General features: G+C 44.2%; 2 protein-coding genes and 1 long non-coding RNA gene across 7 annotated transcripts in view; 1 reads left to right on the top strand and 2 right to left on the bottom strand.

Moving 5' to 3' along the window:
• The window catches only part of LOC110511195 (arf-GAP with coiled-coil, ANK repeat and PH domain-containing protein 3), a 158,866-nt gene extending 154,441 nt beyond the window's left edge, over positions 1 to 4,425 (bottom strand). The window contains exon 1 of one of the 3 annotated variants that reach the window (XM_036984260.1): positions 4,144 to 4,425. In XM_036984260.1, coding sequence (XP_036840155.1) covers positions 4,144 to 4,190 — 47 coding nt within the window. In that variant the 5' untranslated portion in view covers positions 4,191 to 4,425. The remainder of the gene's footprint in view (positions 1 to 4,143) is intronic. The other 2 variants (XM_036984261.1, XM_036984262.1) reach the window with 2 other exon arrangements.
• Positions 4,426 to 4,497: 72 nt separating this feature from the next.
• pusl1 (pseudouridine synthase like 1) overlaps positions 4,498 to 16,073 on the top strand; it is a 66,139-nt gene continuing 54,563 nt past the window's right edge. For all 3 annotated transcript variants that reach the window (XM_036984263.1, XM_036984265.1, XM_036984264.1), the window contains exons 1-2: positions 4,498 to 4,984; positions 5,133 to 5,190. In XM_036984263.1, the coding sequence (XP_036840158.1) occupies positions 4,920 to 4,984; positions 5,133 to 5,190 (123 nt within the window). In that variant the 5' untranslated portion in view covers positions 4,498 to 4,919. The remainder of the gene's footprint in view (positions 4,985 to 5,132; positions 5,191 to 16,073) is intronic.
• On the bottom strand, positions 10,612 to 11,037 carry LOC118965326. The gene is made up of 3 exons (XR_005052684.1): positions 10,897 to 11,037; positions 10,720 to 10,807; positions 10,612 to 10,641 (listed from the first exon to the last, which is right to left on the bottom strand). It is a non-coding gene; the product is annotated as an uncharacterized LOC118965326 (long non-coding RNA).

The following is a 16,073-nucleotide window of genomic DNA, read 5'->3' on the forward strand; positions in this document are numbered from 1 at the left end:
AACAACAGAGAGAGAGAGGGTCACTACAGGTGAGGAGTGGAACAACAGAGAGAGAGAGGGTCACTACAGGTGAGGAGTGGAACAACAGAGAGAGAGAGAGAGGGTCGCTGCAGGTGAGGACTGGAACAACAGAGAGAGAGAGGGTCGCTGCAGGTGAGGAGTGGAACAACAGAGAGAGAGAGGGTTGCTACAGGTGAGGAGTGGAACAACAGAGAGAGAGAGAGGGTCGCTACAGGTGAGGAGTGGAACAACAGAGAGAGAGAGGGTCACTACAGGTGAGGAGTGGAACAACAGAGAGAGAGAGGGTCACTACAGGTGAGGAGTGGAACAACAGAGAGAGAGAGAGAGGGTCGCTGCAGGTGAGGACTGGAACAACAGAGAGAGAGAGGGTCACTGCAGGTGAGGAGTGGAACAACAGAGAGAGAGAGGGTCACTGCAGGTGAGGAGTGGAACAACAGAGAGAGGGGGTGAAAGAAAGGAAAAGGAAGTGAGAAGGAGAATGTCTGTGGACAGGACGTACACATGCAGCTTTCAACATACGTGTTCACACACACACAAAAAAAACATAATTTTGGGGCTGCAGTACGAGGGTGTGTGAGAATGTCAGCTCCTGCAGTGCAGTTTCACGTGTGGGACAAGAAGAGAAGAGAGAGAGGCTCACTCCTCCACTCCTACTCACGACCCCATTTCCACAGCAGCAGTTACACAACACAGCAGCCATCCACCCCCAGACAACCAGCCAGCCAGACAACCAGCCAGACAGCCTGACAGCAGGCATGGCGTAACAGTAGAACAGCACTCACCACCTGACCAGCTAACTCCCAGAAATCTTTGACTCTGGTACATACTGCTGTCTGTTCCAAACAGACCTCCCAAACACCTGACTGGCTGACTGACTGACCCTTCCTGGAGATATGACTCACTATATACTACTACCTGACTGACCCTACCTGTAGATATGACTCACTATATACTACTACCTGACTGGCTGACTGACCCTACCTGTAGATATGACTCACTATATACTACTACCTGACTGACTGACTGACCCTACCTGTAGATATGACTCACTATATACTACTACCTGGCTGACTGACTGACCCTACCTGGAGATATGACTCACTATATACTACTACCTGACTGACCCTACCTGTAGATATGACTCACTATATACTACTACCTGACTGACCCTACCTGTAGATATGACTCACTATATACTACTCTGGCTGACTGACCCTACCTGTAGATATGACTCACTATATACTACTACCTGACTGACTGACTGACCCTACCTGTAGATATGACTCACTATATACTACTGACTGACTGACCCTACCTGTAGATATGACTTACTATATACTACTCTGGCTGACTGACCCTACCTGTAGATATGACTCACTATATACTACTGACTGACTGACCCTACCTGTAGATATGACTCACTATATACTACTACCTGACTGACTGACTGACCCTACCTGTAGATATGACTCACTATACACTACTTACTACCTGGAGACACTTCTTCTAAGATGTTGGTTATTTCATTAGGATCCTCATTAGCTGTTGTGAAAGCAGCAGCTAGTTCACACAAAACATAACACAGAACATTAATAGACAAGAACTCCATCATATGGGACAGGTGTTAGCCAACAGCCTACACTAATACCTCCACCTTGGTGTCTGACAGGCTTGGGCAGCGTCCCAAATGAATGCACTATTGTTGATCAGAGCCCTATGGGCCCTTTTTGGAGGGAATGCGATGTCATTTGGGACGCAGATTCTGTGGAATTTTCACCATTATTCTTACCGTTATTCTCACCATTATTCTCACCATTATTCTCTCCATTATTCTCACCATTATTCTCATCATTATTCTCACCATTATTCTCACCATTATTTTCATTATTATTCTCACCATTATTCTCACCATTATTCTCACCATTATTCTCACCATTATTCTCACCATTACTCATTGATGAGACTAAAGGAGAAAAGAAAGTTGTGTCACAAGAAAGGATTTGGGTAGAGACTGTTTCTCCGTGTTTCCTGCTACTCCAGTCCCGTGAGACGTCGTTCCTCACACAGAGAGAACAGGAGTCATCGATCACACAGGTGAGGCTGCCAGAATGATTTGCAAAGGAGGTGAAAAAAATAAAAATAAAAAATGGTTGGTCGCCGGAACTCTTCTGAGCGGTCGCCTGTGATTGGCCGCACCCGCTACTCATTTATGCTGATTGCCTGTGTTCTGCTCACTACAGTGTTGTCTGGTTAGAACACGATGTCGAGGCCCGTTACTGTCTTAATTGTCACCACCATACACAGCTGCTTCCATTGAAAGGTTGTATATTGAAGCAATAAGGCCCGAGGGGGTGTGGTATATGGCCAATTTACCACGGCTAAGGGTTGTTCTTAGGCACAACGCAACGCCCTTAGACGTGGTATATTGCTGATATACCACAAACACCCCGAGGTGCCGTATTGCTTAAATATAACTGGTTACCAACGTAATCAGAGCAGTAAAAATACATGTTATTGTCATACCCGTGATATACGGTCTGATATACCACGGCTATCAGCTAATCAGCATTCAGGGCTCGAACCACCCAGTTTATAATGGTGGGAGACAAAAAGAGAGAGAGAGAGACAGAGAGAGAGAGAGAGAGAGAGAGAGAGAGAGAGAGACAGAGAGAGAGAGAGAGAGAGAGAGGGAGAGAGAGAGAGACAGAGAGAGAGAGAGAGAGAGAGAGAGAGACACAGAGAGAGAGAGAGAGGGAGAGAGAGAGAATTCAACTTTTAAGGTTCAATAACACAGTAACTACTCTGGTTATTAATCTGGCTAGTTTCCATGAGACCCTGTTGACCACAATTGGATGAAGTGCATCAACATCAACATCAACAAAGGTCACATGTCAGTTTTGTCTCTTTGATGGAGAGAGGGTTCCCTGACCTTTTATACAGTCCACTAAAGCTGCAGCGGCTGCAGGCCAGAGAGCTGGAGCTGTGCCCAGAATATGACCCTCCTCCTTAGGGAGAGAGCCCTCTCTCTCTCTGCCAGACCTCCACAAGGGCATCAACCTGTCCTCACAGTGTCCACCCATGGTTTTCTGTTACAGAGCTCTTAGATCGAGGGCAATGGCCAAAATTGACAACAATGACAATAAACAATTTATGTCTGTTCTATTCTTATTTCATCTGTTCTGTTCTGCTATATTATATTATATTATCAACTGCTTAGTATTGATGAAGAAGGAGGGAACTGAATCAACAATCAGTTGAGAAAAATAGACAAGAGAAAGAAAGACAGACAGAGAGAGAGAGAGAGAGAGAGAGAGAGAGAGACAGAGAGAGAGAGAGAGAGAGAGAGAGAAAGAGAGAGAGAGAGAGAGAGAGAGAGAGAGAGAGAGAGAGAGAGAGAGAGAGAAAGAGAGAGAGAGAGAGAGCGAGAGAGAGAGAGAGAGAGAAAGAGACAGAGAGAGAGAGAGAGAGAGAGAGAGAGAGAGAGAGAGAGAGAGAGAAAGAGAGAGAGAGAGAGAGAGAGAAAGAGAGAGAGAGAAAGAGAGAGAGAGAAAGAGAGAGAGAGAGAGAGAGAGAGAGAGAGAGAGAGTCCGAGGCATTGAGAGACTTCGGTAGGTACAACAACTAGCCAGATATCTGTTATTATGTAACGGCACAGATGTGTTAAGATGAGAAATCCACCGATAGAGGTTTTTCATGCCAGAACCAGCATGTAGCCATCTTCGTTCCTTCTGAGAACATCGAGGACAGAAGTAATTTATTCAACTGGTAACTGAACTGGGGAGGACACGGGCGGTGGACAGGGAAGATGGCAGCTATTGTAACACCAATTATTATGTGAAACAATGTTACCAATGGCCGTTTCAACAACGATTATGATTGAGTTATACATGATTGAGGGCATACTAAAGCCAATCTAAATATTTCACCTTGGTGACATTCGTGAATTAATAATTCCCCATACGAGAATAAAGAGAACCACTCGTGATTTCAGACCACATCGGCTCATGTGCCGATGGCATATGGACATAGAATATGACATGTCATGGGTTAGTTACATATCTGTCACACTTGAAATATGTATATGCTCTTGCGCCGCCGTGCCATGAGCGCATTCTTTCTTACCTGAATCGCGGAGAGTCTTTAATACATTCTTCAAAGTCCACCGTCATCTTTGCCTTTTTCCTGCTAGTATTCCTCTTTCAATAGGTTAATGTCATTGCCCGGGGCTGCTGTCGTTATAAACGGTTGGATGAAACGAGTCCGGTACAGTTGCAGTATTCCCTCTCCGTCGGACGCGCGGCAGCAGCAGCTTCTTCTGTCACGGTGGCACAGAATGTGGTCTCAATGCATGTCAAATTACTACGGCTGCTGTTACTCTACGTCCACGGATGCCGAGATCGGTGAGAGGGGCGTGTCCGCTCGGCATGCACGACACACCCCTCTGCCAATCACAGTGATGGCATCATAAGGCGACAGACTTTAGCATGTCGCATGGTTTCCACAGCCACGCAGTGGCTACATCGTAAATATTCATGAGTTGTTTTGTTTTGTTTTTTGGTATTCATTTAAAGTTAGGTTTAAGGTTAGCAGCGTGGAAAATGTAAGGAGGAAGGTTAGGGCTAGGTTTAAACTCACATTTGAAGAAGATCAATTGTAGAAACAGGCGGTTTTTTGTGGACTTTGTGGCTGTGGTAACTAGTAGTGACCATGTCGCGTTGCGTGTGAAGTTGAAGGTGTACAATGGGGATTTTTCTGTGGAATTATCAAACATAACCTCTGTCAAATCTCTCTTTGTTAAAATAGAAAACGGCAACAAGCAGAGGTTCAGGTTGGGGCACATTTTGCCCAATATAGCCTTTGAGTTGCAAAACAGGAGTTTGTCTTTGAAGCAGTGGTCAATGATCATGCACAATGGCCGTGTCCGTTATCTCATCTTCTTCCAATACCTCGGGACAAAGTACAGGTACATAGATGAATGGCTATTCCTGTGCAGTTTACATCTCAGAAGTGTACTATTCAACGAATGACATCTGTTATTATGTTCTGTTCTGTTGTCATCCAACTCCATTATATTCTGTTATCTATAAGCTCTCTGTTCTTGTCTCTTCCAGTGGCGTTATGAAGGCGCCTCCACACCAAGCAGTCAAGGGTGTCCAGAACTACTTGGAGGTGAGTGTTCACCGTCTGTTACCCGGGACCCCGGTCTGACGGGAGTAAACTAGAGAGTTGATGCATAATCAAATCAACTCAGTAAAAAAAATAAACGTCCTCTCACTGTCTTCTGCGTTTATTTTCAGCAAACTTAACATGTGTAAATATTTGAATGAACATAACAAGATTCAACAACTGAGACATAAACTGAATAAGTTCCACAGACATGTGACTAACAGAAATAGAATAATGTGTCCCTGAACAAAGGGGGGGTCAAAATCAGAAGTAACAGTCAGTATCTGGTGTGGCCACCAGCTGCATTAAGTATTGCAGTGCATCTCCAGTTTTCATAACTGTGACCTTAATTTCCAACCATCTGTAAATGGTCTAAACGACCGTTCCACAGGTGCATGTTCATTAATTGTTTATGGTTTATTGAAAAAGCATGGGAAACAGTGTTTAAACCCTTTACAATGAAGATCTGTGAAGTTATTAGGATTTTTACGAATTATCTTTGAAAGACAGGATCCTGAAAAAGGGACGTTTATGTTTTCGTTGAGTTTATGTCTACTGGAATGACTGGACAATACAGTGCATTCTGAAAGTATTCAGACCCCTTGACTTTATCCACATTTTGCTACGTTACAGCCTTATTCTGAAATTGATTTAGATTTTTTTCCCCCTCATCAATCTACACCCAATACCCCATAATGACATCACAATACCCCATAATGACATCACAATACCCCATAATGACATCACAATACCCCATAATGACATCACAATTAGGGGTTGACCGAGTATGATTTTTCAACTCCGATACCAATTATTGGAGGACCAAAAAAAGCCGATACCGATTAATCGGACGATTTTTATTCATTTGTAATAATGACAATTACAACAATACTGAATTGAACACTTATTTTAACTTAATATAATACATCAATAAAATCAATTTAGCCTCAAATAAATAATGAAACCTGTTCAATTTGGTTTAAATAATGCAAAAAACAAAGTGTTGGAGAAGAAAAGAAAAGTGTATGTGTATGTGCCATGTAAAAAAGCTAACGTTTTAGTTCCTTGCTCAGAACATGAGAACATATGAAAGTTGGTGGTTCCTTTTAACATGAGACTTCAATATTCCAAATGTAAGAGGTTTTAGGTTGTAGGTAATATAGTATTTATAGGACTATTTCTCTCTATACCATTTGTATTTCATATACCTTTGACTATTGGATGTTCTTATAGGCACTTTAGTATTGCCAGTGTAACAGTATAGCTCTCGTCCCCCTCCTCGCTCCTCCCTGGGTTCGAACCAGGAACACATCGACAACAGCCACCCTCGAAGCTGCGTTACCCATGCAGAGCAGGGGGAACAACTACTCCAAGTCTCAGAGCGAGTGACATTTGAAACGCTATTAGCGCGCATCCCGCTAACTAGCTAGCCATTTCACATTGGTTACACCAGCCATTAGGCTGATAGGCTTGAAGTCATAAACAGCGCTGTGCTTGCGAAGAGCTGCTGGCAAAACGCACGAAAGTGCTGTTTGAATGAATGCTTACGAGCCTGCTGGTGCCAACCATCACTCAGTCAGACTGCTCTATCAAATCAGAGACTTAATTATAACACAATAACACACAGAAATACGAGCCGTAGGTCATTAATATGGTCGAATCCGGAAACTATCATCTCGAAAACAAGACGTTTATTATTTCAGTGAAATACGGAACCGTTCCGTATTTTATCTAACGGGTGGCATCCATAAGTCTAAATATTCCTGTTACATTGCACAACCTTCAATGTTATGTCATAATTATGTAAAATTCTGGCAAATTAGTTTGCAATGAGCCAGGCTGCCCAAACTGTTGCATATACCCTGACTCTGCGTGCAATGAACGCAAGAGAAGTGACACAATTTCACCTGGTTAATATTGCCTGCTAACCTGGATTTATTTTAGCTAAATATGCAGGTTTAAAAATATATACTTCTGTGTATTGATTTTAAGAAAGGCATTGGTGTTTATGGTTAGGCACAGTCGTGCAACGATTGTGCTTTTTTCGCAAATGAGCTTTTGATAAATCATCCCCCTGCGTTGCATCGATTATATGCAACGCAGGACACGCTAGATAAACTAGTAATATCATCAACCATGTGTAGTTCTAACTAGTGATTATGATTGATTGTTTTTTTTAAGGTAAGTTTAATACTAGCTAATACTTGGCTTGTACTGCATTCGCGTAACAGGCAGGCTCCTCGTGGAGTGCAATGAGAGGCAGGTGGTTAGAGCGTTGGACTAGTTAACTGTAAGGTTGCAAGATTGGATCCCCTGAGCTGACAATGTGAAAATCTGTCGTTCTGCCCCTGAACAAGGCAGTTAACCCACTGTTCCTAGGCCGTCATTGAAAATAAGAATGTGTTCTTAACTGACTTGCCTAGTTAAATAAAGGTAAAAAAAAGGTGTAAAAAAAAAAACGTTTTCCAAAAAAAACGATTTCCGATTTGTTATGAAAATTTGAAATCGGAATTAATTGGTCAACCTCTAATCACAATACCCCATAATGACATCACAATACCCCATAATGACATCACAATACCCCATAATGACATGACAATACCCCATAATGACGAAGCAAAAACAATTTCATAAAAAACGTAAATATGACATTTACATAAGTATTCAGTCCCTTTACTCAGTACTTTGTTGAAGCACCTTTGGCAACGATTACAGCCTCGACTCTTCTTGGGTATGACGCTACAAGATTGGCACCCCTGCATTTGGGGAGTTTCTCCCATTCTTCTCTGCAGATCCTCTTAAGCTCTGTCAGGTTGGATGGAGAGCGTCGCTGAATAGCTATTTTCAGGTCTCTCCAGAGATGTTCAATTGGGTTCAAGTCCGGGCTCTGGCTGGGCCACTCAAGGACATTCAGAGACTTGTCCCGAAGCCACCCCTGTGTTGTGTGGCTGTGTGCTTAGGGTCATTGTCCTGTTGGAAGGTAAACCTTCACCCCGGTCCTGAGCGCTCTGGAGCAGGTTTTCATCAAGGATCTCTCTGTAGTTTGCTTCGTCAATCTTTCCCTTGATCCTGACTAGTCTCCCAGTCCCTGCCATTGAAAAACATCCCCACAGCATGATGCTGCCACCACCATGCTTCACCGTAGGGATGGTGCCAGGTTTCCTCCAGACGTGACGCTTGGCATTCAGGCCAAAGAGTTCAATCTTGGTTTCATCAGAACAGAGAATCTTGTTTTAGGTGCCTTTTGGCCGACTCCAAGCAGGCTGTCATGTGCTTTTTACTGAGGAGTGAATTCTGTCTGGCCACTCTACCATAATGGCCTGATTGGTGGAGTGCTGTAGAGATGGTTGCCCTTCTGGAAGGGTCTCCCATCTCTACAGAGGTACTCTGGTGCTCTGTAAGAGTGACCATCAGGTTCTCGGGTCCCCTTCCCGACCAAGGCCCTTCTCCCCCGATTGCTCAGTTTGGCCGGGTGGTCAGCTCTAGGAAGAGTCTTGGTGGTTGCAAACTTCTTCCATTCAAGAATGATGGAGGCCACTGTGTTCTTGGGAGCCTTCAATGCTGCAGAAATGTTTTGGTACCTTTCCCCAGATCTGTGCCTCGACATAATCCTGTCTTGGAGCTCTACGGACAATTCCTTCGTCCTCATGGCTTGATTTTTGCTCTGACATGCACTGTCAACTGTGGGACCTTATATAGACAGGTGTGTGCCTTTCCAAATCATGTCCAATCAATTAAATTTACCACAGGTGGACTCCAATCAAGTTGTATAAACATCTCAAGGATGATCAATGGAAACAGAATGCACCTGAGCTCAATTTCGAGTCTCATAGTAAAGTGTCTGAATACTTATGTAAATAAGGTATTTCAGTTTTTTTATGTTTTATGAATTTTAAAAAATAAATAAAAATAAAAATGTTTTCACTTTGTCATTATGGGGTATTGCGATATCATTATGGGTGTCACGTTCTGACCATCGTTCGTGTGTGTTTTCCTTGTTTTAGTGTTGGTCAGGACGTGAGCTGGGTGGGCATTCTATGTTACATGTCTAGTTTGTCTATTTCTATGTCTGGTCTGATATGGTTCTCAATTAGAGGCAGGTGTTAGTCATTGTCTCTGATTGGGAACCATATTTAGGTAGCCTGGGTTTCACTGTGTGTTTGTGGGTGATTGTTCCTGTCTCTGTGTTTTCACCAGACAGGGTTTTCGTTACGTTCTTTGTTTTGTAGTGTTTGTATCGATTCGTGTTTTACGTTTGTTTATTAAACATGGATCGCAATCTACACGCCGCATTTTGGTCCGACTCTCCTTCACATACAGAAAACCGTGACAATGGGGTATTGCGATATCATTATGGGGTATTGCGATATCATTATGGGGTATTGCGATATCATTATGGGGTATTGCGATATCATTATGGGGTATTGCGATATCATTATGGGGTATTGCGATATCATTATGGGGTATTGCGATATCTTTATGGGGTATTGCGATATCATTATGGGGTATTGCGGTATCATTATGGGGTATTGCGATATCTTTATGGGTTATTGCGATATCATTATGGGGTATTGTGATGTCATTATGGGGTATTGTGATGTCATTATGGGGTATTGTGATGTCATTATGGGGTATTGTGTGTACAATGATGAGGAAAATGTTTAATTTAATCCATTTGAAGTCAAAGGCTCTGAATACTTTCCGACTGTAACTGGAAACAGTCTGACATACCGCATAAGTCCTGTCATTTGTCTGTGGTCAAACCCATATTTTGTGAGAAACCAAAAGCATTTACTGACTTCCAGACAGGACAAACATCTCCCCCGAAAGGAAAACCACGCTTGAAACAGGACATACTGTATATGGCTCAATATGGAGTGGGATCAGAGTTATACCATGTTCTATAGTAGTTATTTACTGAAAAAAATGTACATACTAGGACTGTGATATGTGATTGTCCTCAAATCAAATCAAACTTTATTTGTCACATACAAGTGGAGACTCTACCGTGAAATACTTTCTTATTTCTTATAATAAAAATAAAATAAAATAAATAAATGGAGTGGTCAATGTAAATTGGTGATTTTATTAATTGTTGTTCTTATGGCTTGGGGGGTAGATGCTGTTGAGGAGCCTTTTGGTCCTAGACTTCGTGCTCTGGTAACGCAGAGAAAACCGTCTATAACTTGGGTGACTGAAATCTCAGAAACATTTTATGAGCTTTCCTCTGACACCTCCTATTATATTGGTCCTGAATGGCAGGAAGCTTGGCCCCAGTGATGTACTGGGCCGTTCGCACTACCCAGTGATGTACCACTACCCAGTGATGTACTGGGCCGTACCCACTACCCAGTGATGTACCACTACCCAGTGATGTACTGGGCCGTTCGCACTACCCAGTGATGTACTGGGCCGTTCACACTACCCAGTGATGTACCACTACCCAGTGATGTACTGGGCCGTTCACACTACCCAGTGATGTACCACTACCCAGTGATGTACCACTACCCAGTGATGTACTGGGCCGTTCACACTACCCAGTGATGTACCACTACCCAGTGATGTACCACTACCCAGTGATGTACCACTACCCAGTGATGTACCACTACCCAGTGATGTACTGGGCCGTTCGCACTACCCAGTGATGTACTGGGCCGTTCACACTACCCAGTGATGTACCACTACCCAGTGATGTACTGGGCCGTTCACACTACCCAGTGATGTACCACTACCCAGTGATGTACCACTACCCAGTGATGTACTGGGCCGTACCCACTACCCAGTGATGTAACTACCCAGTGATGTACCACTACCCAGTGATGTACCACTACCCAGTGATGTACCACTACCCAGTGATGTACCACTACCCAGTGATGTAACTACCCAGTGATGTACCACTACCCAGTGATGTGCCACTACCCAGTGATGTACCACTACCCAGTGATGTGCCACTACCCAGTGATGTACCACTACCCAGTGATGTGCCACTACCCAGTGATGTACCACTACCCAGTGATGTACCACTACCCAGTGATGTACTGGGCCGTACCCACTACCCAGTGATGTACTGGGCCGTTCGCACTACCCAGTGATGTACCACTACCCAGTGATGTACCACTACCCAGTGATGTACCACTACCCAGTGATGTGCCACTACCCAGTGATGTACCACTACCCAGTGATGTACCACTACCCAGTGATTACTGGGCCGTTCCCACTACCCAGTGATGTACCACTACCCAGTGATGTACCACTACCCAGTGATGTACTGGGCCGTTCCCACTACCCAGTGATGTACCACTACCCAGTGATGTACCACTACCCAGTGATGTACCACTACCCAGTGATGTACCACTACCCAGTGATGTACCACTACCCAGTGATGTACCACTACCCAGTGATGTACCACTACCCTCTGTAGCGCCTTACGTTCAACTTATTTTCCACCATAATTTGCAAATAAATTCATAAAAATCCTACAATGTGATTCTTTTTCTAATTTTGTCTGTCGTAGTTGAAGTGTACCTATGATGAAGATGACAGGCCTCTCTCGTCTATTTAAGTGGGAGAACTTGCACAATTGGTGGCTGACTAAATACTTTTTTGCCCCACTGTATACAGTATGAATGATCTACTAAAATTGAGACTACTGGTCTCTCTCCATTCAGTTGTATTTGATAAGAAATAGGCCTTATTCCATAGAGCTATTGGACTCACTGTACCGTACTGTTACAGTCTCTTAGTCTCTAGTGCATTATTCAAAAACCCACACCAGCAACTGAATACATTATTTGGACAAATCCAGCATCTCAATTTCTCTATTTCGGACTTAAAAACCAGCCTCTGGGAACACACAACATTCCACGACATCATCACCATTTCATGGATAAAGTGGAAGTGACTGTTTGAATTGAGATGCTCCTGTATGTGTGTTCCTCTGCATTAAAAGTGCCACTGGTAGGAGAGTTACATTTTTCACACTATTGAGCCAAACTGAGCCGTACTGTGCTAGCCTGGTTACTCATCCATCCACCTTATAGTTGCTGGGACTAGGCTAGCCTGGTTACTCATCCATCCACCTTATAGTTGCTGGGACTAGGCTAGCCTGGTTACTCATCCACCTTATAGTTGCTGGGACTAGGCTAGCCTGGTTACTCATCCACCTTATAGTTGCTGGGACTAGGCTAGCCTGGTTACTCATCCATCCACCTTATAGTTGCTGGGACTAGGCTAGCCTGGTATCTCATCCACCTTATAGTAGCTGGGACTAGGCTAGCCTGGTTACTCATCCACCTTATAGTTGCTGGGACTAGGCTAGCCTGGTTACTCATCCATCCACCTTATAGTTGCTGGGACTAGGCTAGCCTGGTTACTCATCCACCGTATAGTTGCTGGGACTAGGCTAGCCTGTTATCTTATCCACCTTATAGTTGCTGGGACTAGGCTAGCCTGGTTACTCATCCATCCACCTTATAGTTGCTGGGACTAGGCTAGCCTGGTATCTCATCCACTTTATAGTAGCTGGGACTAGGCTAGCCTGGTTACTCATCCACCTTATAGTTGCTGGGACTAGGCTAGCCTGGTTACTCATCCATCCACCTTATAGTTGCTGGGACTAGGCTAGCCTGGTTACTCATCCACCGTATAGTTGCTGGGACTAGGCTAGCCTGTTATCTTATCCACCTTACAGTTGCTGGGACTAGGCTAGCCTGGTTACTCATCCATCCACCTTATAGTTGCTGGGACTAGGCTAGCCTGGTTACTCATCCATCCACCTTATAGTTGCTGGGACTAGGCTAGCCTGGTTACTCATCCACCTTATAATTGCTGGGACTAGGCTAGCCTGGTTACTCATCCACCTTATAGTTGCTCCATTCCGTTGCTCCAGAGAGAGATCTGTCAGCGTTATAGAATATGTCAGTCTGACTCTGAGAGAAAGACAAGTTATTGTTGTGGTGACATGCTGCTGCTTGGTGTGGCTTGGTGGACAGACACACAGACAGAGGGATTTAGACTAGGCTGATGTGGCCTGGTGGACAGACACACAGACAGAGGGATTTAGACTAGGCTGATGTGGCCTGGATCAAGGCTTCTTCCAGGGTTACAGTTTTTGGCTCTCTGACTGACTACCAGCAATCTCCTGACTGTTTGAAGAGACTACCAACCAGAGAGAGAGGAGAGGTCTGGAGATACTGACTGTTTGAAGAGACTACCAGCCAGAGAGAGAGGAGAGGTCTGGAGATACTGACTGTTTGAAGAGACTACCAGCCAGAGAGAGAGGAGAGGTCTGGAGATACTGACTGTTTGAAGAGACTACCAGCCAGAGAGAGAGGTCTGGAGATACTGACTGTTTGAAGAGACTACCAGCAAGAGAGAGAGGAGAGGTCTGGAGACACTGACTGTTTGAAGAGACTACCAGCCAGAGAGAGAGGAGAGGTCTGGAGATACTGACTGTTTGAAGAGACTACCAGCCAGAGAGAGAGGAGAGGTCTGGAGGAACTGACTGTTTGAAGAGACTACCAGCCAGAGAGAGAGGAGAGGTCTGGAGATACTGACTGTTTGAAGAGACTACCAGCCAGAGAGAGAGGAGAAGTCTGGAGCTGCTGACTACCTACGTAATGTCTAGTGTACCATTGACATGGAACATTCCGGTAACTATTCACATAATTACATGTCAATACATGTGATTGACAAGCAGCTAAAAAAAAATATTGACAGCCTGTGTTCATTCACATCTGCAGTACCTGAAGAAAAATAACAGTCAATGTTGGCATTCTAGAACATACTTCAACAAAGGAAGTAACAAGGCATTCTAGAACATACTTCAACAAAGGAAGTAACAAGGCATTCTAGAACATACTTCAACAAAGGAAGTAACAAGGCATTCTAGAACATACTTCAACAAAGGAAGTAACAAGGCATTCTAGAACATACTTCAACAAAGGAAGTAACAAGGCATTCTAGAACATACTTCAACAAAGGAAGTAACAAGGCATTCTAGAACATACTTCAACAAAGGAAGTCTAAGACCAAAGGCATTCTAGAACGGTTAAGAACTTGGGCTTTAATGACAGTTTGCCCCTGAGGAATGGAGGAGGATATTTCTGTGGTTTGGTTTCGAATATGGATGCCTGCTTCTGCTGCTTCAGGGTGGAGAGACCGATGGAGAGAGGGAGAAAGAAAGACAGATGGGGGGGGGGGAGATATGGAGAGAGAGCTGTGTCGAACAAGTCTGGGTAGATGTTATTAGACCGCGAACAAGCCCCTTACAATCTGATGGGTTTTTATGGGCCAGTCTGTTCACACATACACACCCCAGTCTATAGCTGTGATACAGACTGGTATGAACGTGTGCATTTATAATATGATTCGAAGTGAATTATTTATCCTCTTTTAAATCCTCCAGTAGTTTGTAAAGCCTGCAGATGGCCTCCATGTGAAAAAGGTTCACTTGTCTGTTCAATCTGGATCTCTGTGTACCCTATTCACACGTGCTGTCTGAAAATACAACAAGATGTTTGTTTTTAAGATTTCCTTGAACATTTAAACAAATAAGAAATTGAAAAGTTGATTTCTGAAATTGTGAAATAAAAATGTATGGGCATTTATCCAACTCTTTGCAGAGATCACAGAAAATCATTATGACATCATCACTACTAGCTGACTTGCCTAGTTAAATAAAGGTTCAATTAAATATAAATGATGTTGTCTGTCCTGAAGTGATTATTTGGTTCACACGGTTGGTGATGCTTCCTGACACCTGATATTAAATCTTTGCAACACTCAGTCTGGTGACTCGGGTCATTCGAGGCTTAGGCAGGTTTCTGAAATGTCTAGTGTGGCAACTATACGTGTGTACATGGTTGTGTGTGTGTGTGTATGTAGTGATTTAGTGTCTGTTTGGGTGTGTGTGTGTGGTTGTTAATCTGATCACTGGGCTAGTCTATACAGCGGCTGTAACTACTGTCTGAAAAGGTATTTGGTTTAATATCCGCAGTTCCCATCTGTGATCTGAATATTGTAGACGTAGTATAACGTCATAACATGAAGTCCCACCCAGTCTGACATGGCTCTATGGGTTCACCTCCTACCACATGACTCTATGGGTTCACCTCCTACCAGACATGGCTCTATGGGTTCACCTCCTACCAGACATGGCTCTATGGGTTCACCTCCTACCACATGACTCTATGGGTTCACCTCCTACCAGACATGGCTCTATGGGTTCACCTCCTACCAGACATGGCTCTATGGGTTCACCTCCTACCACATGGCTCTATGGGTTCACCTCCTACCAGACATGGCTCTATGGGTTCACCTCCTACCAGATATGGCTCTATGGGTTCACCTCCTACCAGACATGGCTCTATGGGTTCACCTCCTACCACATGGCTCTATGGGTTCACCTCCTACCAGACATGGCTCTATGGGTTCACCTCCTACCAGACATGGCTCTATGGGTTCACCTCCTACCAGACATGGCTCTATGGGTTCACCTCCTACCAGACATGGCTCTATGGGTTCACCTCCTACCAGACATGGCTCTATGGGTTCACCTCCTACCAGACATGGCTCTATGGGTTCACCTCCTACCACATGGCTCTATGGGTTCACCTCCTACCAGACATGGCTCTATGGGTTCACCTCCTACCACATGGCTCTATGGGTTCACCTCCTACCAGACATGGCTCTATGGGCTCACCTCCTACCAGACATGGCTCTATGGGTTCACCTCCTACCACATGGCTCTATGGGTTCACCTCCTACCAGACATGGCTCTATGGGTTCACCTCCTACCAGACATGGCTCTATGGGTTCACCTCCTACCACATGGCTCTATGGGTTCACCTCCTACCAGACATGGCTCTATGGGTTCACCTCCTACC

The sequence above is a fragment of the Oncorhynchus mykiss genome, chromosome 7 (assembly GCF_013265735.2).
Source record: "Oncorhynchus mykiss isolate Arlee chromosome 7, USDA_OmykA_1.1, whole genome shotgun sequence".
Taxonomy (NCBI): domain Eukaryota; kingdom Metazoa; phylum Chordata; class Actinopteri; order Salmoniformes; family Salmonidae; genus Oncorhynchus; species Oncorhynchus mykiss.